General features: G+C 36.6%; 1 protein-coding gene across 2 annotated transcripts in view; it reads left to right on the forward strand.

Annotated features, from left to right (window-relative positions):
- ADGRB3 (adhesion G protein-coupled receptor B3) overlaps positions 1-26,038 on the forward strand; it is an 802,271-nt gene that overhangs the window by 638,047 nt on the left and 138,186 nt on the right. For both annotated transcript variants that reach the window (XM_029224183.1, XM_029224184.1), the window contains 3 exons: positions 12,680-12,806; positions 14,403-14,506; positions 18,961-19,063. In XM_029224183.1, coding sequence (XP_029080016.1) covers positions 12,680-12,806; positions 14,403-14,506; positions 18,961-19,063 — 334 coding nt within the window. The remainder of the gene's footprint in view (positions 1-12,679; positions 12,807-14,402; positions 14,507-18,960; positions 19,064-26,038) is intronic.

Consider the following 26,038-nt stretch of genomic DNA (forward strand, 5'->3'; position numbering starts at 1 on the left):
AATACATTCTTGGCCATGAGATTTGCCAGCACAAAATGCCAAGGTGAGAAAACGAAGAGCTCAGTGTGGTTGGAAATGATGAGAAAAGGTATTGTGTTAGGAGAGGAAGGTAAAGAGGTGATAACAGGGGCTTTCCTTGGGTGCAGTGGTTAGGAATCTGCCTGCCAATGCAAGGGACACGGGTTCGAGCCCTGGGCCAGGAAGTTCCCACATGCCATGGAGCAAGCAAGCCCATGCACCACAACTACTGAGCCTGCGCTCTTGAGCCCGCAAGCCACAACTACTGAAGCCTTCATGCCTAGAGCCCGTGCTCTGCAGCAAGAGAAGCCATTGCAATGAGAAACCTGCACACCATAACAAAGAGTAGTCCCCGCTAACTGCAACTAGAGAAAGCCCGTGCACAGCAGTGAAGAGCCAATGTAGCCAAAAATAAATTAATTAATTAATTAATTAATTTTTAAAGAAAGAGATAATGACAGACCAGCTGGTAGAGGTCCTTGTAGGTTATTTTAACTGCTTTGTCATTTACTCCAAGTGAGATGGGAAGAACCATTGATAGAGTTTTGAACAGAGTGATGTGAGTTTACATATGTGTCAACAGGATCTCTGGCTGCTGTGTTGAAATTGAACTTAAGGATAGATAGCAGGGAAGGAACAAGGAGCCCAGTGATGATATTTATCTAGAGGAGAGATGATAGTGGCTTAAAATAGAAGGGCCATATTAACAGCATTTTCGGGAATAATTTGTAAAACTAATAAGATAGAAAACATTCTTGGATTATATAGTCTTCCAACCAGATTGCCAACTTTTCTAAGAAAGAAACTGTTAGTTTTCTTTTTGTATGTGTCTTCTACTTTGGCATTTGAAAAGCACTCACTAAATACTTATTGACTGCTTAGTGAAGACTCAGGCCTCACTGCTGGAGTGAACATAATCACTGCAGGATGCTGAGTCTTTCAGAGCTCATCATCAAATGATGTTTGAAGACCAAAAGCAAATAGATAAGCCTATTAAGATCCATTGATACTCTTCAGATTGCATTTCTGCTATATGCTGAAGGACAGCAAATGAATTGGAGCTAAGACAATCTGTCTGGGTCCAACAGCATTAGAAGCCATCCCTTGAAGTGTAACTAATTATTAAATTAACTGAACAAACATTTAAGTCCCTACTAAGTGAAAAGCGGTATGTCAGAGATTCAAATCTGAACAAGATACAATTGTCAAAAGCACTAATATTCTAGTGTGGCATGGAGAGTGTTAATTTTATAAATAAAGAAAGTGAGGTGAATTTATCAACTAATATTCTAGTGTTGGACAGAAAACATGAATATGCACAGAGGAGTGCTGGAAAGATCTAAGTGTAGCATGTTCCTAGAACTAGTTCATTTCTAGGCAAAGAATTGGAAATCTGGTGTTAATTATGGTCTGGAGGGGTCACTATTAATTCCAGGTTCAGCCTAGTGGATGATAAGGGCTCTTCCTGCTGGTAGCAAAGTACTCACTCCTAAATTTCACCACAGTGAATGAACTATAAATGCTTTATGTTGGTATTATTCTTTTTAAATTAAAAAAATGTATATATGTGTCTGTGTATACTAGTGTATATTACTATATGCAGTCATTATGATAATTGATATGAAAATCCTCTATTGTATCTAAATAGAGGATATTTTTCGAAGGAAAAAAGAGCTTATAACTTTTACTCAATATCATGTTTTCAGAATTTGTAATTTCAACTTATATATCACCTCAAACTATAAATGATCTCACTAGAGATGAGAGATGCTTTATGTCATGAAAAATTGGTATAAACTCAATGTTTGTTTTTTTACATGTCATACAATATATCACTTAAAAAACAGGATGAACACCAAAGCATGACAATCTGTCCTTAGCTAACTTCATCCACTGATAACTTGTACTTTGCTAAAACCATTACATGAGGGCCACATTGTTTGCAAGTGTAAATAGGCATGATATTCAGATCTTTTTATAGGACTGTTCATTACATTCTGCTTTAAAACAGACTACAACTAAAAGTTAGTATTAAAAAAAATCTCTAATCTGGAAATGAGAAGCCCAACTTTGTGTCTCACTCTGTGCCTTAAAATAAGCTTCCTGAATTCCCTGCACTTCAATTTCCTCCTCTGTAAAACTAGATGGTTGGGATAGATCAGTGGTTCTCAGCCTTGGCTGCACACTAGAATCATCTGGGGAGCATTAGAAAAGTAATAATGCCCAGACATCACCTCAGGATTTAAGTTTTAAAGGTCTCCAGGTGACGTTAATATACAGCAAGTGTTGAAAACAAATGGGCTAGGTGATCACTAAGGTTACTTCTAGCAAAACTTTCTGATTTCATGTTTCACTGTGTTTTAACATACTAATGGTTGCTAGAGATAACAAAGTTCTCAGTATTTCCAATATCCTAAAAAGTAGAAATTACCCTTAAAGACTGTTTTTTACTCAAAATTGAGAACATTTTTTATCTGCACTCCAAAATTTTCTGTATTATGAGAATAACTTATACAAAGAAACTATATGCATTATTCATTTTGGTATGACATATACATTAAAAGTGATATAGATTCACCTATTCTTAGAAGTTAATGACTGTTATGATTGGAAAATAATTACTTTCTTTCAGTGCACATACATTGCAAGGACAGTGTACTCAGAAGCTGCGTGTAAGTTTTTAAAGAATTGCTGCGTAGCTATTTTGGTTTTGAATAAATTGACCATTAAAACCCTGAGATAGGAGAGACCTTCAAGATGGTGGAGGAGTAAGACATAGAAATCACCTTCTTCCCCACAAATACATAAGAAATACAACTACATCTGGAACAACTCCTACAGAACACCTACTGAACACTGGCAGAAGGCCTCAGACTTCTCAAAAGGCAAGAAACACCCCACGTACCTGGCCGTGTGGATGACAGGGTCCACATGCTCAGGCCGGGTGTCAGGCCTGTGCCTCTGAGGTGGGAGAGCTGAGTCCAGGACACTGGTCCACGAGAGACCTCCTGGCTACACATAATATCAAAGGGCAAAAGCTTTCCCAGAGATCTCCATCTCAAACTAAGACCCAGCTCCACTCAACGACCAGCAAGCTACAGTGCTGGACACCCTATGCCAAACAACTAGCAAGACAGGAACACAACCCCACCCATTAGCAAAGAGGCTGCCTAAAATCATAATAAGTTCACAGACACCCCAAAACACACCATTGGATGCAGTCCTGCCCACCAGAAACACAAGATACAGCCTCATCCACCAGAACACAGGCACAAGTCTCATCCACCAGGAAGCCTACACAACCCACTGAACCAACTTTAGCCACTGGGGCAGACACCAAAAACAATGGGAACTACAAACCTGCAGCCTGTGAAAAGGAGACCCTAAACACAGTAAGTTAAGCAAAATGAGAAGACAGAGAAACACACAGCAGATGAAGGAGCAAGGTAAAAACCCACCACGCCTAAAAGATGAAGAGAAAATAGGCAGTCTACCTGAAAAAAATTCAGGGTAATGATAGTAAACATGACCCAAAATCTTGGAAATAGAATGCAGAAAATACAAGAAACATTTAACAAGGACCTAGAAAAACTAAAGAGAAAACAAACAATAAAGAACAACACAATAAATGAAATTTAAAATTCTCTAGAAGGAATCAATAGCAGAATGACTGAGACAGAAGAACAGATGAGTGACCTGGAAGATAAAAAAGTGGAAATAACTACCACAGGGCAGAATAAAGAAAAAAGAATGAAAAGAATCGAACACAGTCTCAGAGACCTCTGGGACAACATTAAACACACCAACATTTGAATTATAGGGGTCCAGAAGAAGAGGAGAAAAAGAAAGGGACTGAGAAAATATTTGAAGAAATTATAGTTGAAAACTTCCCTAATATGGGAAAGAAAATAGTCAATCAAGTCCAGGAAGCACAGAGAGTCCCATACAGGATAAATCCAAGGAGAAACATGCCAAGAGAACTATTAATCAAACTATAAAAAATTAAATACAAAAAAAAATATTAAAAGCAGCAAGGGAAAAGCAACAAATAACATACAAGGGAATCCCCATAAGGTTAACTGTTGATCTTTCAGCAGAAACTCTGCAAGCCAGAGGGAAGTGGCAGGACATATTTAAACTGATGAAAGGGAAGAACCTACAACCAAGATTACTCTACCTAGCAAGGATCTCATTCAGATTCAATGGAGAAATTAAAAACTTTACAGACAAGCAAAAGCTAAGAGAATTCAGCACCACCAGACCAGCTTTACAACAAATGCTAAAGGAACTTCTCTAGGCAGGAAACACAAGAGAAGGAAAAGACCTACAATAACAAACCCAAAACAATTAAGAAAATGGGAATAGGCACATACATATCAATAAATACCCTAAATGTAAATGGATTAAAAGCTCCAACCAAAAGACAAAGACTGGCTGAATGGATACAAAAACAAGACCCATATACATGCTGTCTACAGGAGACCACTTCAGACCTAGGGACACATACAGACAGAAAGTGAGGTGATGGAAAAAGATATTCCATGGAAATCAAAAGAAAGCTGGAGTAGCCATTCTCATATCAGACAAAACATACTTTAAAATAAAGACTATTACAAAAGACAAAGAAGGACACTACATAATGATCAAGGGATCAATCCAAGAAGATATAACAATTGTAAGTATTTATGCACTCAACATAGGACCACCTCAATACATAAGGCAAATGCTAACAGCCATAAAAGGGGAAATCGACAGTAACAAAATCATAGTAGGGGACTTTAACCACACTTTCACCAATGGACAGATCATCCAAAATGAAAATAAATATGGAAACACAAGCTTTAAATGATACATTAAACAAAATGGACTTAATTGATACTTATAGAACATTCCATCCAAAAACAACAGAGTACACTTTCTTCTCAAGTGCTCTTGGAACATTCTCCAGGATAGATTATATCTTGGGTCACAAATCAAGCCTTTGTAAGTTTAAGAAAATTTAAATCATATCAAGTATCATTTCCGACCACAATGCTATGAGACTAGATATCAATTACAGGGAAAAATGTGTAAAAAATACAAACACATGGAGGCTAAACAATACACTACTAAATAACCAAGATATCACTGAAGAAATCAAAGAGGAAGTCAAAAAATACCTAAAAACAAATGACAATGAAAACACGATGACCCAAAACCTATTGGATGCAGCAAAAGCAGTTCTAAGAGGGAAGTTTATAGCAACACATTCCCACCTCAAGAAACAAGAAACACCTCAAATAAACAACCTAACCTTACACGTAAAGCAATTAGAGAAAGAAGAACAAAAAACTCCCAAAGTTAGCAGAAGGAAAGAAATCATAAAGATCAGATCAGAAATAAATGAAAAAGAAATGAAGGAAACAATAGCAAATATCAATACAATTAAAAGCTGGTTCTTTGAGAAGATAAACAAAATTGATAAACCATTAGCCAGACTCATGAAGAAAATAAAGGGAGAAGACTCAAATCAATAGAATTAGAAATGAAAAAGGTGAAGTAACAATTGACACTGCAGAAATACAAAGGATCATGAGAGATGACTAGAAGCAATGATATGCCAATAAAATGGACAACCTGAAAGAAATGGACAAATTCTTAGAAAAGCACAACCTTCCGTGACTGAACCAGGAAGAAATGGAAAATATAAACAGACCAGTCACAAGCACTGAAATTGGGACTGTCATTAAAAATCTTCCAACAGGGCTTCCCTGGTGGCGCAGTGGTTGAGAGTCCGCCTGCTGATGCAGGGGACACGGGTTCGTGCCCCGGTCCGGGAAGATCCCACATGCCACGGAGTGGCTGGGCCTGTGAACCATGGCCGCTGAGCCTGCACTTCCGGAGCCTGTGCTCCACAACAGGAGAGGCCACAGCAGTGAGGGACCTGCGTACCACAAAAAAAAAAAAAAAAAAAATCTTCCAACAAACAGAAACCCAGGACCAGATGGCTTCACAGGCGAATTCTATCAAATATTTAGAGAAGAGCTAACCTCTATCTTTCTCAAACTCTTCCAAAATATAGCAGAGGGAAGAACACTCCCAAACGCATTCTACAAGGCCACCATCACCCTGATGCCAAAACCATACAAAGATGTCACAAAGAACGAAATCTACAGGCCAATATCACTGATGAACATAGATGCAAAAATCCTCAACAAAATACTGCCAAACAGAATCCAACAGCACATTAAAACGATCATACACCATGATCAAGTGGGGTTTATCCCAGAAATGCAAGGATTCTTCAATATATGCAAATCAATCAGTATGATAATCCATATTAACAAATCGAAGGAGAAAAACCATATGATCATCTCAATACATGCAGAAAAAGCTTTTGACAAAATTCAACACCCATTTATGATAAAAGCCCTCCAGAAAGTAGGCATAGATGGAACCTACCTCAACATAATAAACTCCATATATGCAAACCCACAGCCAACATTGTCCTCAATGTTGCAAAACTGAAACCATTTCCTCTAAGATCAGGAAGAAGACAAGGTTTTTCACTATTACCACTATTTTTCAACACAGTTTTGTAAGTTTTAGCCACAGCAATCAGAGAAGAAAAAGAAATAAAAGGAATCCAAGTCAGAAAAGAAGAAGTAAAGCTATCGCTGTTTGCAGATGACATGATACTATACACAGAGAATCCTAAAGATGCTACCAGAAAACAACTAGAGCTAATCAATGAATTTGATGAAATAGCAAGATACAAAATTAATGCACAGAACTCTCTTGCATTCCTCTACACTAAGGATGAAAAATCTGAAAGAGAAATTAAGGAAACACTCTCATTTACCATTACAACAAAAAGAGTACAATACCTAGGAATAACCTACATAAGGAGACAAAAGACCTGTATGCAGAAAACTATAAGACATGAATGAAAGAAACTAAAGATGATACAAACAGATGGAAAGATATACCATGTTCTTGGATTGGAAGAATCAACATTGTGAAAATTACTACCCAAAGCAATCTACAGATTCAGCGCAATCCCTATCAAACTACCAGTGGCATTTTTCACAGAACTGGAACAAAAATTTCACAATTTGTATTTGACCCCAAAAATCCCAAATAGTGAAAGCAATCTTGAGAAAGAAAAACAGAGCTGGAGGAATCAGGCTCCCAGACATCAGACTATACTACAAAGGTACAGTAATAAAGACAGTATGGTACTGGCACAAAAACAGAAATATAGATCAATGGAACAGGATAGACAGCCCAGAAATAAAGCCATGCACATATGGTTACCTTATTTTTGATAAAGGAGGCAAGAGTATACAATGGAGAAAAGACAGCCTCTTCAATAAGTGGTGCTGGGAAAACTGGACAGCTATATGTAAAGGAATGAAATTAAAACACTCCCTAATACCATACACAAAAATAAACTCAAAATGGATTAAGACCTAAATGTAAGGCCAGACACTATAAAACTCTTAGAGAGAAACATAGGCAGAACATTCTATGACATAAATCACAGTAAGATCCTTTTTGACCCACCTCCTAGAGCAATGGAAATAACAAGAAAAATAAACAAATGGGACCTAATGAAACTTAAAAGCTTTGCACAGCAAAGGCAACCATAAACAAGATGAAAAGACAACCCTCAGAATGGGAGAAAATATTTGCAAATGAAGCAACTGACAAGGGATTAATCTCCAAAATATACAAGCAGCTCAATATCAAAAAAACAAAAAACCCAATCCAAAAATGTGCAGAAGATCTAAATAGACATTTCTCCAAAGTATACATACACATTGCCAACAAACACATGAAAGAATGCTCAACACCACTAATCATTAGAGAAATGCAAATCAAAACTACAATGAGGTATCACCTCACACCAGTCAGAATGGCCATCATCAAAAAATCTACAAACAATAAATGCTGGAGAGGGTGTGGAGAAAAGGGAACCCTCTTGCACTGTTAGTGGGAATGTAAATTGATACAGCTATGATGGAGAACAGTATGGAGGTTCCTTAGAAAACTAAAAATAGAGCTATCGTATGACCCAGCAATTCCACTGCCTGGCATATACCCTGAGAAAACCATAATTCAGAAAGAATCATGTTCACTGCAGCTGTATTTACAATCGCCAGAATATAGAAGCAACCTAAGTGTCCATTGACAGATGAATGGATAAAGAAGATCTGGCACATATATATAATGGAATATTACTCAGCCATAAAAAGAAACGAAATTTAGTTATTTATAGTGAGGTGGATGGACCTAGAGTCTGCCGTATAGAGTGTAGTAAGTCAGAAAGAGAAAATCAAATACCATATGCTAACACATATATATGGAATCTAAAAAAAATGATTCTGAAGAACCTAGGGACAGGACAAGAATAAAGAGGCAGACGTAGCGAATGGACTTGAGGACACGGGAAGGGGGAAACGTAAGCTGGGATGAAGTGAGAGAGTGGCACAGACATATATACACTACCAAATGTAAAATAGATAGCTAGTGGGAAGCAGCTGCATAGCGCAGGGTGATTAACTCAGTGCTTTGTGAACACCTAGAGGGGTGGGATAGGGAGGGTGGGAGGGAGACACAAGAGGGAGGACATAAGGGGATATATGTATATGTATAGCTGGTTCACTTTGTTATACAGCAGAAACTAACACACCATTGTAAAGCAATTATACTCCAATAAAGATGTTAAAAAAATTTTTAAGTTAAAAAATTTTGTTAAATAAAAAGAAAATCAACTATACTTTAAAATGAAATAAAAATTAAATAAAACATCGACCCTGAGATATAAACCTGCTAAAGTTTATAACTTATTCATGATAAATACTTTACACACTGATGTATTATGAAGTAGAATAGATGGTTTTATAAAAGAGTGATTTAAGTGGAATATTTAGTTGTATGGGTATTTCAAAAGGTAAAAGTTTGATTTCTTGAAACAGTTTTGAAATGAGTCACTATAAGTTTTTGCTATCAGTTTTTTCCTAAACAACTTTTCATTGGAGTGAATGGATAATCTTTTTCTTTAACCTTAAATGCTAGACTATATAGTCACATGCTATATTATTTAACTCTCCCATGAAATCCAGACCCCAACAATGAACTCCGATCCAAAGAGGGATCATGTAGAGTCTTAGGAAATTGGGGAAAGGCCTCAAATAAATATTAAGGTGGGAAATAATAGATTTTGTGTCATATATTTTCACAGCATTCTGTCCTTGTGGGTATGTACTTTCAAATACTTGGGACAGGCAGACTCTTTTCTTCTTTTAGCCAGCCTAATAATAGGAAGAAGGAGAAGAGGTACAGATGACAGCTAAGAGCTAACATGGGTGAATGTAGGTGTAGTCAACGAAGAATGTGCTGCTTATATGAAATTTCTGCAGGCCTAGTTATTTTGAAAACTATTTGAAAAAAAAATTAATGCCCAGAAAAGACACTATGAAAAAGAAATATGTGATTTTTCAGTAAAACGTGTGTATCATCATTTTGTGTTTGCTTCTGATATCCTCAGTCTGTTATTCTTATTATATCTTTAATGTTCATACATATTTCATTGTATTTGCTTGCCCCATTGATGACAAGCTAGACTTAATAACCAAGAATAATTCAAAGATACACCATTAATCATGGCATGCAAATCTATGACATTAGAAGAATAATGTGATTGCTGGAATAGTCCACGTGCTTTAAAACCTTGTTCTGTGCAGACTGTGGAAGCTGTTTTGCTTCACATTAGCTCTACTACACATCAGTTTGCTTTACAAGGTCTCCCTGAAATCAGTCAGACACATGTACCATGCTTTCGAAGAATTTTGTACAGTAAGAATAGCTATGAAATGTGTGAAAATACAGGTGACATATACTATAGTTTTTGTAATAGTAGTGACATGTATGCTAGTGATTTAAAAAACTAATTTATAAGAGTTTTATCTGGTTTTAAAATATCAAGAGGTTTTATGAAACAATTTAAAATTTGGCATCAGATGGCATCACACTTATTACTCAGCTCTTGCAAGCAACCAAATATAGAAGTTGGAAGTTACCTCCTCACCTTTCAAAATGTTCACTCCTACTCATCTGATCATATTCTGGTGTTCTGCTATCAGATGCATTATTTTGTGTTTTATAACTTGCATTAAACTGGGGAGAGCACATCAAGCTGTACTCAGTCACTCATAATATTTTCCATTAGTTTCATCAGGTAAAGTCAACAAAGGGATAATAATTCCTAAGAAAGGTAAGGAGAAAAGTTATGTAAGCCTCAGGAAGGTACCCATCAAAAGGGGCCCAGTGAGATTAGAAATATTTCATGCTTGGGGAGGAAATGAAAGATTGAAACATGGAGACCAGTGTCACTTACTTCCCAGTTTTGCCTGGGGCTGGGCCAGGTCAGCACTGCAATAATTGTACAGAGCAGAGTAAATTGACCTACTTTTCTGAAGATGTCATATAAAATTTACATGATCTTCAGAGTCTAACAACATTATATTGAACATAGACTTTACATCTGACAGCAAAAGCTTAGTAATACTAACATTTTCTTGAGTAAACAAACTTTCATTACCTAGATATAAATATATCACTTTGTCTCATGAGGTCTTATTTGCAGTAAACTTTTTTCCTGGTAAGACTTTGAATTGGTTTATTGGTCATAGCCACATAATATGAAAAGTGTAGGTACTGGACTCCATCTTGAAAGCACAAATATTGCATTAAAATAAAGCTGTCATACAGGATTAATAATGCAATGTTGTGTTTTAAAACATGTCAGACTCTCTTAAATGTATCTTTCTTCTTTAAACTTTAATCAGCTGAGATAAATGTTTTTTATTTGGCCTTAACTGTCACAAGACGATAAGAGACAGGCAGCCAATGAAATAAATTGAAGTGCTGCTCTGGTTAGGTAGAATTGGAATTTAATACTGTTGCAGTTGGTTGAGATATAACTGAAATATATATATATATATATATATATATATATATATATATAATTTTGCATGGTTGTATGACATCATGAGAAAGAAAAGAGACCTACCAAATTTTTAATTGGCTAGTACTTAGAAGTATTTGGGTGAACTTAGGTATAACGTTTTTGTACCTCTCCCCAAATATAGTCTATTCCTTTTTAAAAGAAGTTGTAATTAAGAGTATTTTGAGTCGTGCATATTAGTGATATCAAATCAATATTTAAATCAAATTAATGAATATTAAAAAGATATTGCATCTAAATCCCAAAAAGGGATAGTGTAAATTATACTCTACAGCTCAACTTGGAAGTCCAGCTGTCACAGTGAAACCTCTGTCATTGAAATAGCTCAGAAATAGACTGCATTCATATTTAACCCAATAGCTTTAGGCATTCAGAGATATGGAGTAGATGAAATAAAAAGTACCATATCAAAATTAACACCAAGCCATGTGTTATCCTTCTGGAGTTTTAGAGTGATTTTTAACATAGATAGTAATTGGGTTTGAAATTTAAGCACACACATACACACAGGTTTGCTACTTGGAGAGTTCCGTGCCTGGGGGAGGGGAGGTGACAATTGGTGCATTCAGTATATAACACGTGTAATGATAATAAAGTTGATTGGTTGAACTCTATAGCTTTTTTTTTTTCTTTTCTTCCTCTTCCTGTAGAGTAGTTCAGCCGGGGGGTGGAAGGATTCTCCCCCATCTTCACCCCCCACCAAGAAGGCGTAGGTTGATACCATTTTTATTGTTCTGCTGGGGTGGGAAAGAAACCATATGCTTTAGAATTTTGAATGGCTACACCAAAGGGAAGATTGAAGCAGGCCCTCTTTCCCCATCCCTACGGGACTTTGAGGTGGGGTTATTCTTCTAAATGTTCTGGCAGTCTTGGGGTTAGCTTAATGCTTCCACCCCGGGGCAGAGAGGTGGATGAGGGGAAGAAATGTCAAGGGATTCAGAGGAGCTTGGGCTGAGTGAAGTGTGGAGTGGGAAGCTGATGTCTGAAACCCACCACTCCCCTGGATATCAGGCAAAGGCAATGAGAGTCGGAACCAGCTGATGCCGCTGCTGCTGCTTCCCATTTCCAGGGTGAAATTTTCACAGCAGCTAATTCTAAAGGGAGGAAAAATCCCTAGCCAACAGAGAAGATTCTATATCGCCCAACACAAGCTATCTAACCTTTTAGGCAGGCTTTTCAGAGAAATCCTCTGTTTAAAAGTCAGCGTTCACGATCCAAAAATACGGGACGGGAATCAGAGCTGGTATGCAATGTGAAAAGCCTCTTTACACTCTATGAGTGTTTGAAACGATCCGATGAGCATAGGAAGTGGCTGCCAACGCTCTGGCGGCTGCTCGTGCCGCCGCCGCCGCCGCCGCCGTTCCTCGCAGAGGGCTGGACAGAGCCAGTCCCGGTTTCAGCACCTCCGGCGCTGGACAGCTCTCTGCACGCCGTACCGCCGCCCGCCTGCTTTCTCCAAACACTCTCGCTTTGCATTACTGGAGATGCATCTAAATTACGTCCTGTTCAACAACAAGTAGATTTTTTTTTTTTTCCCCTGTACGGGAATTACAGTAGACGATTCTCTCAATTAAATTGCATTTTCTTCATTACGGATTTGGCAGTCAGGCGTATTTATCCCGATCTCCCCCCACCCCCCACCCTCTACAGGAACGAGTCTTTGGGAACCTGGTCCACCCAGGGATGTAAAACTGTGCTTACCGATGCATCCCATACGAAATGCTTATGTGATCGTCTCTCTACCTTCGCCATTTTGGCTCAGCAACCTAGAGAAATAGTAAGTAACAAAGGGAAAACACGGCTTTAATGCAAAGGCAGGGACATTGTGGAGAGTGTTTCTCCAGGGAACTGCATTTTAAATGGGGAAATGGAAAATGTTGCAGGGTGGCAAAATTGGGTTCGTCTCCTCCTTAGCTACAGTAGCTTGGTGAAATGAATTCTAGTTGGTGTGCTATAACTAAATTCTACTCAATTTTATGTCTTCTAACTTGAAATTTCTGCAGTATAGTTTTGAGGATGTACTCCAATCATATTGCTAATATGCTGCAAACTTTCAAATAAAAATACTTGTCAGCTTAACCTTTATTTTAGAACTCTAAAGCTGTTCTGGGGAATTTGTGAGGTTACTGTTGGTAGTAGAATGAAGACCCCAGACACTATAGCCAAACACATTGCATATCTGCATTGGATATTTTCAGTACAGGTTTTCTGGGGTGTCCTTGGATATTTATTTTTTTTAATTAAATGAAATTTTTATGAAAGCAGAGACTGTCAGAAACTGTAAAATCATTCCTTAGAAGTATATAGGTTTGTAAAACTAGTTTCTGAAACAGACAGTTGTATAAACAGTCTGAAAGAAAAAATAACATCCTCATCAAATGTACTTTGAAAAATTATTTCAGAAATTGAAGTGGTGAAAAATAATTATTAAGAAAAATGTGACTTTCTGGCTAAATCTGGCCTAAATATGCATCACTCTTTTTCCTTATTTTGATAGCCAAAAATGCCTATAAAACTGATTGTGCATATCTAAGATTTGGAACACACTTGATCTTAAAGTGTATTTCTTTAAACTTCCAATACTAAAAATATGAAACACAGCAGATTTTATTAGTTAGTACCATGTTAGTGTCTAAAGAAAGAAATCTCTTTGATCTTTATATATGTTTTAAAAGATATAAGACTTATTTTTCAAGGTCAAGTATTTAGAGACTAATATTGGCATTGTGAAGATTATCTCTATATATTTTGTTCACAGAAAAAAAAATCACAAATATATTCTAAGGTCTTACACTTGAAATTTGATTTTCTTCTATATTCTTAGAGGCCAAGCTAGTGAAATTAAATGAGAGAATACTTGACTTAGAACAAAGTTGTCAAAAGTCAGAAAGTTTGAAAAATTTTCAATATCTAGGTACCAGATTTGGATAACATAATGGGAGGATCAAAGTAAATTTCAACAAAATACATTTTGTGAAATAACTGAACTGTAGTTAGTTGAAGAAAAATAAATACTGCTTCAAATTTCAACTAGATGAAATTTAACATGTTAATGTTGACCAAGTTGTAGCTTCAGTTATTTATTTTAGAAAGCTGTAAGTGGGTATATGCTACAATCAAGCATTGAAAACTCTTAAGGCCTTCATTACTTCACAGTGGGAGAGAGGGAGTAGCTAGAATTAGTCATTTTAGAGGTTGAGAATATGTGAACAGAGTGGTTACTGGGTAATTATCTGGTGACTATAACAACTATATTGGCTATTTTTGAGTGTTAGGATAGTTTTGTTGAGTTTAGAAGTTATTTTAATTTATTTCTGAAAATTCTCTCTCTCTCTCTCTCTCTCTTTTTTTGCTTCTTTTGTTTAATTTACAGATCATGGAATCCTCTAGTACACCTTCAGTTACCCTAATTGTAGGCAGTGGCCTTTCTTGCTTGGCCTTGATCACCCTAGCCGTTGTCTATGCAGCATTATGGAGGTATGTAGTCAATTAATACACTAGAAATGGAATGTTCTGTTATTCAGAGTTAAATCAAGGAATATAATAACTATTATATGTCTCATGTTTTCTTAATTTACTGAAAGAAGTACTTTGAAAACAGAATTATAATTGCCGTGATTAAGGTATAATAAATGAGCTCAATAACACTAAATAAGTGTTTACTTAATTTTCTTGTCTGTATTTTCCTACAATGGGAAAGTAAACAAAACACACACACACACACACACACACACACACACACACTTTTCTTCCCAATTCAAATGATGGTAGCCTTCAACAAGTTGCTTACTCCAAGCATGGTACTCTTAATACCCCAAGTTCAGTCTATGTGTTGTTTATATTTATCCCAACTGCTATTGAGCTTGAGAATTTAATGATACAGTCAAATTAATTTCTCTGTTATAGAAATATGGTCTCCAAATGCTTAAGTTTTAAACATATGCTTTCAGTGTGTCCAATGTGTAAAGTCTTCTATAATATTAATGCATTAATATAATACCATAAAGCTTTAGAAAAGACTTCTCAGCTGAATGTTTCCACTAAGTCAGATTTTGACAAACTGATTTTAAAAAGTCATAAAAATACATAAACAAGGGGAAGTGATTGAAAAATACTGTTCTATAATATGTGAAATTATATCTGTTTGACATTGTATGAAAATGTAGTAGTTCTCTAAGATTTGTTCTTGTTCTGTTAATGAGAATTAGATTTGTGAAGTTTATTATGTCTACTGACATATTGATAACTAGTATATAACTAAACTTCCCAATAAATTTTCAAATGTTAAACATTTTTATATCCATTTTGATTACTTTAAAATGTTCTAAAAACAGTTACCATATTATCAAATAAATAATTATGTATTATTTCCTGAATATTTGAAATATTAAAATTGCAAAGGTAGCCAGGCCTAGTATTTTACTTATCTTTTACTTAGGATAAAAAACAATTTTGTTGAGGGCTTCCCTGGTGGTGCAGTGGTTGAGAGTACGCCTGCCAATACAGGGGATACGGGTTCGTGCCCCGGTCCGGGAAGATCCCACATGCCGCGGAGCGGCTAGGCCCGTGAGCCATGGCCGCTGAGCCTACGCGTCCAGAGCCTGTGCTCCGCAACGGGAGAGGCCACAACAGTGAGAGGTCTGCGTACCATAAAAAAAAGAAAAAAATTTCTTTGAAAAATTAATTACAATTTAATAAGGAAAGATCATTTGATTTAACATCCTTTTTTTTAAAAAAAAATCATTGTTCTCCATTATATTTTTTACTCTTTTGAGGACAAAAATTAATTGTCCAGAATATTATATTGTCAAAGATATTAAGATTTTCATGCTTCATACAAAAACAAAATATGTACACATTCTTGGTCCATTGATACAGATACGTAATAGAGGTCCTGCCTTCCCATGCAGGGTAGTGAAATACTAAATGAGGGAATCTGATAATATATGGCCAGTCTCATGAAATGAAAGAAATGTTTGTTCTAGGCATGGCATTGTAGACAGTAGAATCCAGGGTTCAGGGCTCAGTCAAGCAGGCATTGTCCTGGTAATACAAGAGCAAGACAGACAAATGCTGGGAAGAAGACTTTCTCTCCCACAGTTGCCTGAATGGTATTTCTCAGGAAATGAGGCAGTGTTTATGGGCCAGGATACTAGGTAATAGTATCACAATTCATCAATGACATCATAAGTCATACTCACTGAAGTATTCAGAACCAAGTTCCATTTCTCAGTACTTAGGGTTCAGCCACCAATTACACCTCTTCATGCCTCAATACATATGGCTAACGCTAGCACAAACACTGCTAGTATAAATGATATATAAAAGTTATCAAAGAAGTACAGGATTATTTAGTCTGTAGGGAAGTTTGCTGTAATCCAGAAAATCCAGGAAAATCACCTATTGCAATAGCTTTCTAGGAATTACCACCTGAAAGTATCTATCCAAACTTGACATGAAACTGAGAAGTTTAGAAGACAGTACTAAGAAACAATATAAATTTGAATTCCTAACCATTAGTGGCCATCAACTCATTGTCTACAGGTAGAAGACTTGAAGTAATATAAATAATTTGATAGAAGTTTCAAGATTCATAAACTATTAAGTGAATCTTGTAGCATGACGAATTCAATGCATTTTGTAAACATTAAATTTACCTAGTAACATTCCTGTATGATAATACTCATGTCAGGATCTTACTGCTTTTTTTTTTTCTAATTAAAAGGTTTAATTTTTTTTTTTTTTGCTTTTCTAATGATGTGTAAAATGTGTGAACATCAGAATTATTTTATATATAATATACCACTTTGAAATTTGCTGATGTCTCATGTAGCTCATTAGAAATATTCATCAAAAAATGAATTGATTGTTACGTTCTCTCCATCTACAGATATGTTCTGTAGAATTACGTTATTACATCACAGAGCAACTAAGCATGTCCTTTTAATCCATGTATTGAAATGATGCATTCACAAATTTTGTTTAAAACATAAAGCATATTTATAAAATGTTTTGAAAGTTGAGACATTTTATAGCAATTTTTAAGGCAATAATGTCACAATGTTAATGAAAATGAAAACATCTAAAGACTCTTCAGGGTGGTCAGTCTAGGTCTTCATTACCATGATTTTTCTATTTACTGAGCAAATGATATCAATGAAAGCCTTTCAGGAATGTCATCTGTGTACTTGTGCTGTCATGGAAGCCTTTAATATCACATAAAGGGTCAACTGTGTGCAGCCCTTAAACGTTTTAATGATACATCCCCAACCAAAAAACAAGAAACAACTTAATATTTGATGTTTTCAGCATCCCAGTGTGTGGTTTATTATATTTTTAGATACTGATGATGCAGGGACAAGATTAAGCTACTCTTGAGGCCACTTTTTATTGAGGGTCCACCTAGGTTCATTCTATGTTTGTTCTGTGAAGAAAGGAGGATTCTTTTATATTAAAAATTTTCTTTGTATATTTTATTATTACTCTTGTTTTTGTTTTGCTTTCTTTTCTGAAACATGTGATGGAATGTAGGACCTCTGCCTAAATATTCCTTACAAACAGAGAGTAAGAACTTTGATAGATTTTTACCTTCCAAAGAGTGCCTCCAGATCTCTGGCACGCCCATGGAACACTGCACAGGGAAGCCCACACTGTGGGCTGTGGACAGTGAGTTCATGTTCTAACACAAATTGAACAGTCTCAAATACACAGCACGAACAAATATGTCTTTTTGTTACTGTCACTCAGTGATTTACCACAGGGTACAGTAAAGCAAGATAGCTGCTACCCTTTTAGGGTAAACACCTGGTAGAACATTTGATTCTGAGCAGTTTTCTCCATGGCTTACATTCTGTTTTTTTTTTTTTTTGCTTTACAATGGTGTGTCAGTTTCTGCTTTATAACAAAGCGAATCAGTTATACATATACATATGTTCCCATATCTCTTCCCTCTTGCTTCTCCCTCCCTCCCACCCTCCCTATCCCCCCCCAGGTGGTCACAAACCACCGAGCTGACCTCCCTGTGCTATGCAACTGCTTCCCACTAGCTATCTCTTTTACATTTGGTAGTGTATATATGTCCATGCCACTCTCTCACATCGTCCCAGCTCACCCTTCCCCCTCCCCATATCCTCAAGTCCATTCTCTAGTAGGTCTGTGTCTTTATTCCCGTCTTACCCCTAGGCTTACATTCTTGATGTGCTTAAAAATTATATGACAGACTGTATATAAATACTTCTTCATATGGGTAAAATATGGCAGGCTCCAACTAATTTTCCAGCCTAATGATGAATTATCATTTGTGGGTTAGATTAGATTTCAGCAGTAAAGATTCATTTTCTTTTTTCTTGTTTTGGAACAATTATTCAGGAAAAGAAAAACCTAAAGAGCAACAGCCTAACTATATAAAAATACTTGAGCGAGTGAAGTGGTGGGTGAACATTGTTCATGGTTTCATGAGAGTAAAGGCATATTCCTAGTAAATAAGGGGGATATTTCAGAATCTGTGTGGGGTTTTTCTTTTTGGTTTTCAGTTTCTCCTGGTTGATGTAAATGATAATAATTAGCATATTACAGATACACAAATAGGAAGGTAATGATACTAACTGATATCATTCTAAGAAATTTTATACTTCTAGTAAAAAAAGTGATGGTGATAACAGATGTGCAATTTAGCTTCTGTCAGAAGTGCCATGTTGTCCACACTAATGTCTAAAGAAAAATAAATTTAAGGTCTCTTGGATATTATATGTCACTATAAAATTGGGTCTCTAAGAATAATCTTCCTTAAAAACAACTTTTTAAATTTTTTTTCTCATGTAAAGGCTTCATGTTAGTGTCTTTTTCTGGATGAATTCCACCAATTTGCATAATAGAGAATTTCTCATCTTTCCGCTGAATTTTAAAGTTGGACACTTTCTCTCTCTGGCTAGGTACATACGCTCTGAGAGGTCCATAATTCTGATTAACTTCTGCCTGTCTATCATCTCATCCAACATCCTCATTCTGGTTGGACAGACTCAGACACATAATAAGGTATGACTGGTGATTATTCTGCTTCTCTTTCTGTGTTTATGTTGTGACATAAAGTTGGCTATTGATAATCTATATGTTTATTCTTGATAAAATAGGGAACTTCTGATGAAATTATTTTTAAAAATAAAAATATTTTATTTGTTTCTGAATAAAAGTATTGGTGATTCCAGTCGAGAAATACATTCCCTTGGCTTAATTTCTTGGGGATTGAGAGGCTGTTTATAATAGTAAACATATGTGTCTATTAAACATTATGTCAAAGCTCTATGAGTTCGAAGCCTTGGAACATCAAAAGCACAAATTTTAATTCGTTCTCCTAATTGTAATAGAATTTCCTGTGTTTTGATCTAATTTATTAACATACTGATTCCTAAAATTCAACTATAAATTGCTAACTAGCGTAACATAGCTGTTGAAAAATCCGCCAAAAAACTTATTTTAGACAATAACCAAAGACAGTATTAGGAGGAAGTGACTCTAGATTTTATGCGTTTCAAAAAGTTTTATTAGGCAAAAGTATTTTGATACTTAAACAGTTTTGTAGTTCTTTAACTGTGTAACCACTTTCAGCAAATGTAAAATATATGACTTGAGTTGAATGACCATGTTTTTTGAGAAATGACTGTCAGTCTTTTTTGCTAAATGACTCTGAAATACATACCAAGAAACCCATAATAGAAATCTTAAATTGACTTACCCCAACCTCAAAGGAATTCTGTTAAAAAATGCTTTGATAATATTTGCTGGTCAGTTTGGGCCTGTTCTTTTCTTAAGTTTTTTCCAAATACTAAAGTCAATAATTGAACTTCTTCCCTATGAGCTATCATTTTTAGAACATCCAATGCACTTTTCAGTAGGTACTTTCGATATATTAGATATTTGTAGGACATGCATCAACATCAAAGATTATGGATAGTTTGTTTATTTTGCTAACTTACACTCCTAAGAATCTGATTCCTACCCAAAGAATACAATTTGGGGTCTAGAGAGGTCTGGGAAACTGCTTAGGTGATTCTGATGAAGATTTTATCTTGACCCATATTACCCTAGGACTGTGGGGAGGGGGTAGAGGGGGGATAAGCAGAAGGTCACTAACCATGAAGGACAAAAGCAAAAAAGGGAACACCAATAAGAGCCCAATAAGGAGCCTTGTGGAAGTAAAAAACACTTTCATCTTTCACGTATTTGAATGTTTAGTTCTTTTCCCATTTCTTTCCTGTGTCTTCTTAAAAAAAGGTGAGACAAAGTAAAGTCTATTAAAATATATTTCAGGGCCACCTTCTGACTATTTAACCTAAATTTAACAAGAAATTCATGGGAAAAAGAAAGTCAGAGGAAGAAAGGAGAAAGACCACAGTGAGGGAGATGCAGTTGGAATTGGGAGGGGAAAAAGAAGTGTGCAGAGTAACCAGAAGAGGGGAAATGGATGGGGGTAGGCGCAAGCAAGCTGGGAAGGGAAGGAAAGGGCTGGGGATGAAGGAGGGGAGACACCCCGTGAGCCCTGAGCAGTGAAGAATCCCTCATCTCACCCCTGTCCTCGCTGTTCACCAGGCAGGACCTCAGATCCCTTAGGAATGCTCCTTCACTTGTTCATACCTGGTCACAATTCTTTAACTGTTTGTCCTTGAACCTCCGTGCAAAGAAGGAGAGCTTTCCTCTGAAGTAGAAATCACTTACTGGGTCTGGGAACCAGAAAAATTCAAGCTAGAGTTAGCTTGAGCTGGTAGCTTGTTTTGTTTTGTTTTTTTCCACCAAAGTCTCCGTGTCATTTTTTACCCTCCAAACACTCTTGAGTTATGTCCCTCATTAGAATATGGAAAACATCATTGTCTTCAGTAGGAAATATGCTTTTAAAACTGCTTTATGCTGTCTGGCAAAGTTTTTACAAGTTCTGAGCCAAAGGGTCAAATAGTAGAATTTTCCACAAGGTTTACCACATATTTAAGTGGTTGTTGTGTATTTCTGTTGGATCATTGCTGTTCGATAGAAATACACTGTAGGCCACAAATGCAAGCTATGTATGTAATAGTGACAGTTTGGTAGCCACATTAAAATAAGTAAAAATAAACAAGCAAAATCAATTTTAATAATATATTTAACTCAGTATATCCAAAAGATGACCATCTTAACATAAAAGTAATATTTTTAAATGTTAATACAATGTTTTAAAGTTTTTTAAAATAAAGTCTTCAGAATCTGGTGTGTGTTTTATACTTATAATATATCACAGTTTGGGCCAAGCGCATTTCAAGTGCTCAGTGGCTACATGTACCAAGTGACTACCATGTTGTGTAGGTCTAAATGGTAATGATACTTAGAGACTAAAGAAGTTTTGAGAAATTACATTCTGCTTGCCCATTTTGGCTTTTCCAGGTTCTCAATATCCTGTTGTTGTTTTTTTTTAATTAAAATGTCTGCTAGATATCTATGAATATTATGAACATCAAAGGCAAGATAAGACAAGTCTAGTTTTACATTTCATTTCTGATTATGAAGCATGGCCGGCGTGGGCTTGGTTTAAAAAAATAAAAGGTCAGTTTAGTTCTGTTTCTGCAGAATAGATTCTATATGGTTTTGGGATCCTGGTGGTTCTGTTCCAGATAGACTGTGCTGATTTCTGCTGCTACACTGTTGATGCTTGTGGGGAGGAGTGGGGGATAGGTGGTAGTGACGATAAAGAAAATGAAAAATTATTGTTTTTCTCTCATGCTACGTTAATTTTGCTTTACTAGCTCTGAGTAGATGATCTTGCAAGCCTAGGACAATCCACTATGGAGTGACTAGGAGAGAAAAATACAACACAGTAGGATTGTATTCTTAGTCTCTCTCAACAGTATCAGGTTTCCAGAGGAAATAATCGTATATTTTATTATGATATATGTGCTGAATTCAATTAAATTGACCTCACTTCATTTTAAATATATGTGAAATAGCAGTATGTGAAAAGCCATACCTGCTTCACTGTTTGGAGGATTAATGATGTCTCAAAAAAAAAAATGAGAGAAAAAAATACGAAAATGTATTATCCGTATAAACTCATGATCTGTATAAACTCCAGGACAGTATTTTAAAAAGGTAAAATATTATCAGTGGGTACAGTATATTTTTTAGGGTGTGTGTAGGATCCCTTCACTGCTGTGGGCATTTTGTAATTGATCAAATTCCTATCTTTGATTTCCCTGGTAAATTTTGATTGATGCTTTACCATTCCCCACTTGGAAAAATGGAAACATCTGAGAGGGCTTCTTTTTTTTATATATATAAATTTACTTATTTATTTTTGGCTGTGTTGGGACTTCGTTTCTGTGCGAGGGCTTTCTCTCTCTTGTTGCGGAGAACAGGCTCCAGACGCGCAGGCTCAGTAGCTGTGGCGCACGGGCTTAGTTGCTCCGTGGCATGTGGGATCTTCCCAGACCAGGGCTCGAACCCATGTCCCCTCCATTGGCAGGCAGATTGAGAGGGCTTCTTGAGGAATAGGTTCTTTGGTACTGCCTCTGAGAGTTGTCATGGGTAGTTTGTGTGAAAACTGGTATTTGATACTGAAGTCCAGAATGGTTTTGAAGTGTCAGACTGGGATCTTTCTCCAAATTGCTTGTTGAAATATAATTGATTCAATTATCTCACTACTGAGTATCTCTGCTTTCTTTTGAGTTGGGATAGAAACAAGCTGAAATGACCCATTGTTTAAAATATGATGTATTCAAATCTTTGAACTATAGATTCAATTGCTGGTAGCAGAGAAAGGAATCAAATGCATTTCTTCTATCTCTTCTTAAAATGCAGTTATAAAATGTAATTATAACTGACTTCATTATATTTCAAGCTATCTTATAAAATGTCATTGCCCTTTGATTTCTCTGTGTATTTTAAATTTCAACCACGATGTTCCTTTATCACTTGAATGTTGTTTATTTTTAGAATTTCCTTTGTACCTTAAAGTATGCAAATGGTTTTTGTTGAGCCATATATTCAGAGAATAGTTTTCTTAATCACAAAAATATATATTTACCTTCTTCTAAAACACTTTGTGATGATTTATCATATTAACCATTTTATAACATTCTTTTTAACTGATGGAAGTCAAATTTTGTAAAACAGTTGGATATATATATATTTTTTGGTTAGATAATGGTGGACACCCAAGAAGATTCTGAGAGAGAACTTCTCCCTATAACCTTACTACCAGGTTATAATGAAAGGAAGCCAAGTCTAGATTCAATCAGACAGTGTGATATTTATTAGATAAACATTTATTAGCAAATCAAGAGCAAAACCTGTTCTGTAAACTCAATGAAGCTATAGGTCTCTGTCATTTTAGATATTTTGACCATGACCACACCTTGTATGCAACATTCACTTCAGGTGGACATAGCAATACTCTAGAGACAGGCTTCTGTGCCTTCAATCAGCATCTTTCAATCAAAAATCCTCCTAATCGAGTGTCTGAGTACAGAATGATTGGGGGTAAAACTATGGGCCTCATTTCTATGAAGTACAGGATATAAGCTTCAATGGAATCATCCACGCAGTCTATTTAGACTAAGAAGTGTTTAACTATATTAGCTCATCTACATATCTTTCAACGCCTTTGTTTTCACCAAGGGAACCCATAATAATTGACTAGGCACTAGTTCATCAATAAAGATCAATCTCCTCTAGTCAGTTTGATAATAATTGAAGTGTTGATTGTGGATACATCTACCTAAATCCAAAGACTTGCAGTTGACCCTGCAAGACTCTGGGGTATGACCCTTTCAAATACAATGCCAGCTGACTGCCTTGTTCTGTGCATTCCTGGACAGCTCCTAGGATTAAAGGTTAAACTAACTGGCACATATATATCAGTAGTATCATACTGAGAATACCAAAGTGTTATAAAATAAATTATAGACATCCTGAATAGACATCCTTATTTTGAAAAAGAATAACTAAATATGAGAGGGCAAAGTTAGACCCTAACTTTAGTCCCAGGAGACCTACAAGACCTAGCAAAAGTCCTCATTGACAGATCAAGGAAGCTTCCCAAATTATTTCAGATGTGCAGACATTTCCTTATCACTCTTCAGAAAGAATTTCTCTCATAACTTTTTATGTATGGACCACTGAATTACATAATAGGCCTGTGTCTTTTCATTCAGTCTTGCAAAAAATATAAAAACTCTGTGTTGGAGCACTTTTTAAAAGTCACATAATCTACAAAGTTTGCTTACTACATCCGGTGCTTATTTATCCTTTATCAAATGTTGTTATGTTTTTTGTTTTTTTTATTATTATTATTAATTTATTTATTTTTGGCTGTGTTCGGTCTTCATTTCTGTGCGAGGGCTTTCTCTAGTTGCAGGAAGTGGGAGCCACTCTTCATCGTGGTGCGCGGGCCTCTCACTATCGCGGCCTCTCTTGTTGCAGAGCACAGGCTCCAGATGCGCAGGCTCAGTAGTTGTGGCTCACGGGCCTAGTTGCTCCACGGCATGTGGGATCCTCCCAGACCAGGGCTCGAACCCGTGTCCCCTGCATTGGCAGGCAGATTCTCAACCACTGAGCCACCAGGGAAGCCCCATGTTGTTATGTTTTTGTTACGTAGTTTGCCTACAGATAATCAGTAAAGATAGGCCAAACTAGAAGGCTGTGGTTATTCTAATGGAAGATGTTTTTGTGTTGTCAGAATTGTGGGTTTTTTTTAAAATAAAATCTTGAATTTTAATACTTTAATTAGGTGAAGAACTCTCTAATTCACTTATTTCTCCCATGACTTCCTTTTGCGAGAGACTGAGATTCTCCACACATTTATCAATACTTCCATGCCTGGCCTCTGAATCTATACGTGTTCAGTTTCTGAGGAGGAATACTGAGTGTGTGTTTTCAGCCACCCAGTCTGTCCATTCTGATACCACCTGAAACCGTCTGCTCTTCTCTTGAGGGTCAGGCTCTCCAGGCTTCCCTGGAGACATCCATCTCTCGGTGGTGGAGGTGAAGAGCAGGCATTTTAAGCCAGAGAGACCCAAGCATCCTACATCTCCTGCTTCCTAGTTGTGTGATCCTGAGCGTGATACTCAGCCTCCCTCGACCTCAGCTTCCTCTCAGTATCTCCCTTACAGTGTTGCTGTCAAGGTTACATGAGAGTACATATGAAGCACCTTGTAAGCACTCCTTAAACAGTTCTTGTGATCATGGTGATGGTGATGATGGTGATGACTCACGGATATACATCTGATTCTGAATTTCTCTTCTGAGCTTCAGATTTCCTCGTGTCCAATTTGCTGCTCACCACTAAATTTCCCATTTATGTCCCTGCCCCACACTCAAACACATTATATATAAATTGCATGTACTTTCTGTAGTCTCCAACCCAGTTACATAAGCTGGAACTCTGAGCATTATCCTTGATACCTCCTTCTCCCTCATGTAGTAAATCTAATAAATCAGCCCCCTGTGCCATGTGTACCCTCACATATTTCTCACCTCAAGCTTTTTGCCTCAATCAGGTATGAATTACCTTCACTAATCTTCCAGCATCATTAACCCCACTCTCTACCTTGTAGCTCAAGTGATGGAGCTAAAATTCAAATCTGACCACTCCACTCCCCTTAGCAAACATGTATTGTTGTCTGACCTCCTACAGAAGTGATTTTCAAACTGTGCTCAGACACAAGAGGTGAGAATGTTTTATTTATCTGTGGAGGTTCCTATTCTCTGATTTTCTTGCATTAATATATTGGGGCTCAGGAATAAATTGTATTGAGAAAGAGTTCTATAGCTTATCAAACTTGAGAAACTTTAAACATGACCTGCGCTGACCTCTTCGTTTTCGGTCTATTTTACTGACTTTTTTTTTTTAGTCACACCAGCAATACCAAACTGCTTACAGTTCATCAAAATCATGGTGATTGCTTATTCCTCACTCCCCTCCAGCCTGGAGTGCTGTTACTCTCCTGCACCCCACCTGATTTCCCAAACATCTTCATCTGGCTTGTCCTC

This window comes from Monodon monoceros, unplaced genomic scaffold (assembly GCF_005190385.1).
Source record: "Monodon monoceros isolate NGI ecotype Baffin Bay Population unplaced genomic scaffold, NGI_Narwhal_1 Super_Scaffold_15, whole genome shotgun sequence".
Lineage (NCBI taxonomy): Eukaryota > Metazoa > Chordata > Mammalia > Artiodactyla > Monodontidae > Monodon > Monodon monoceros.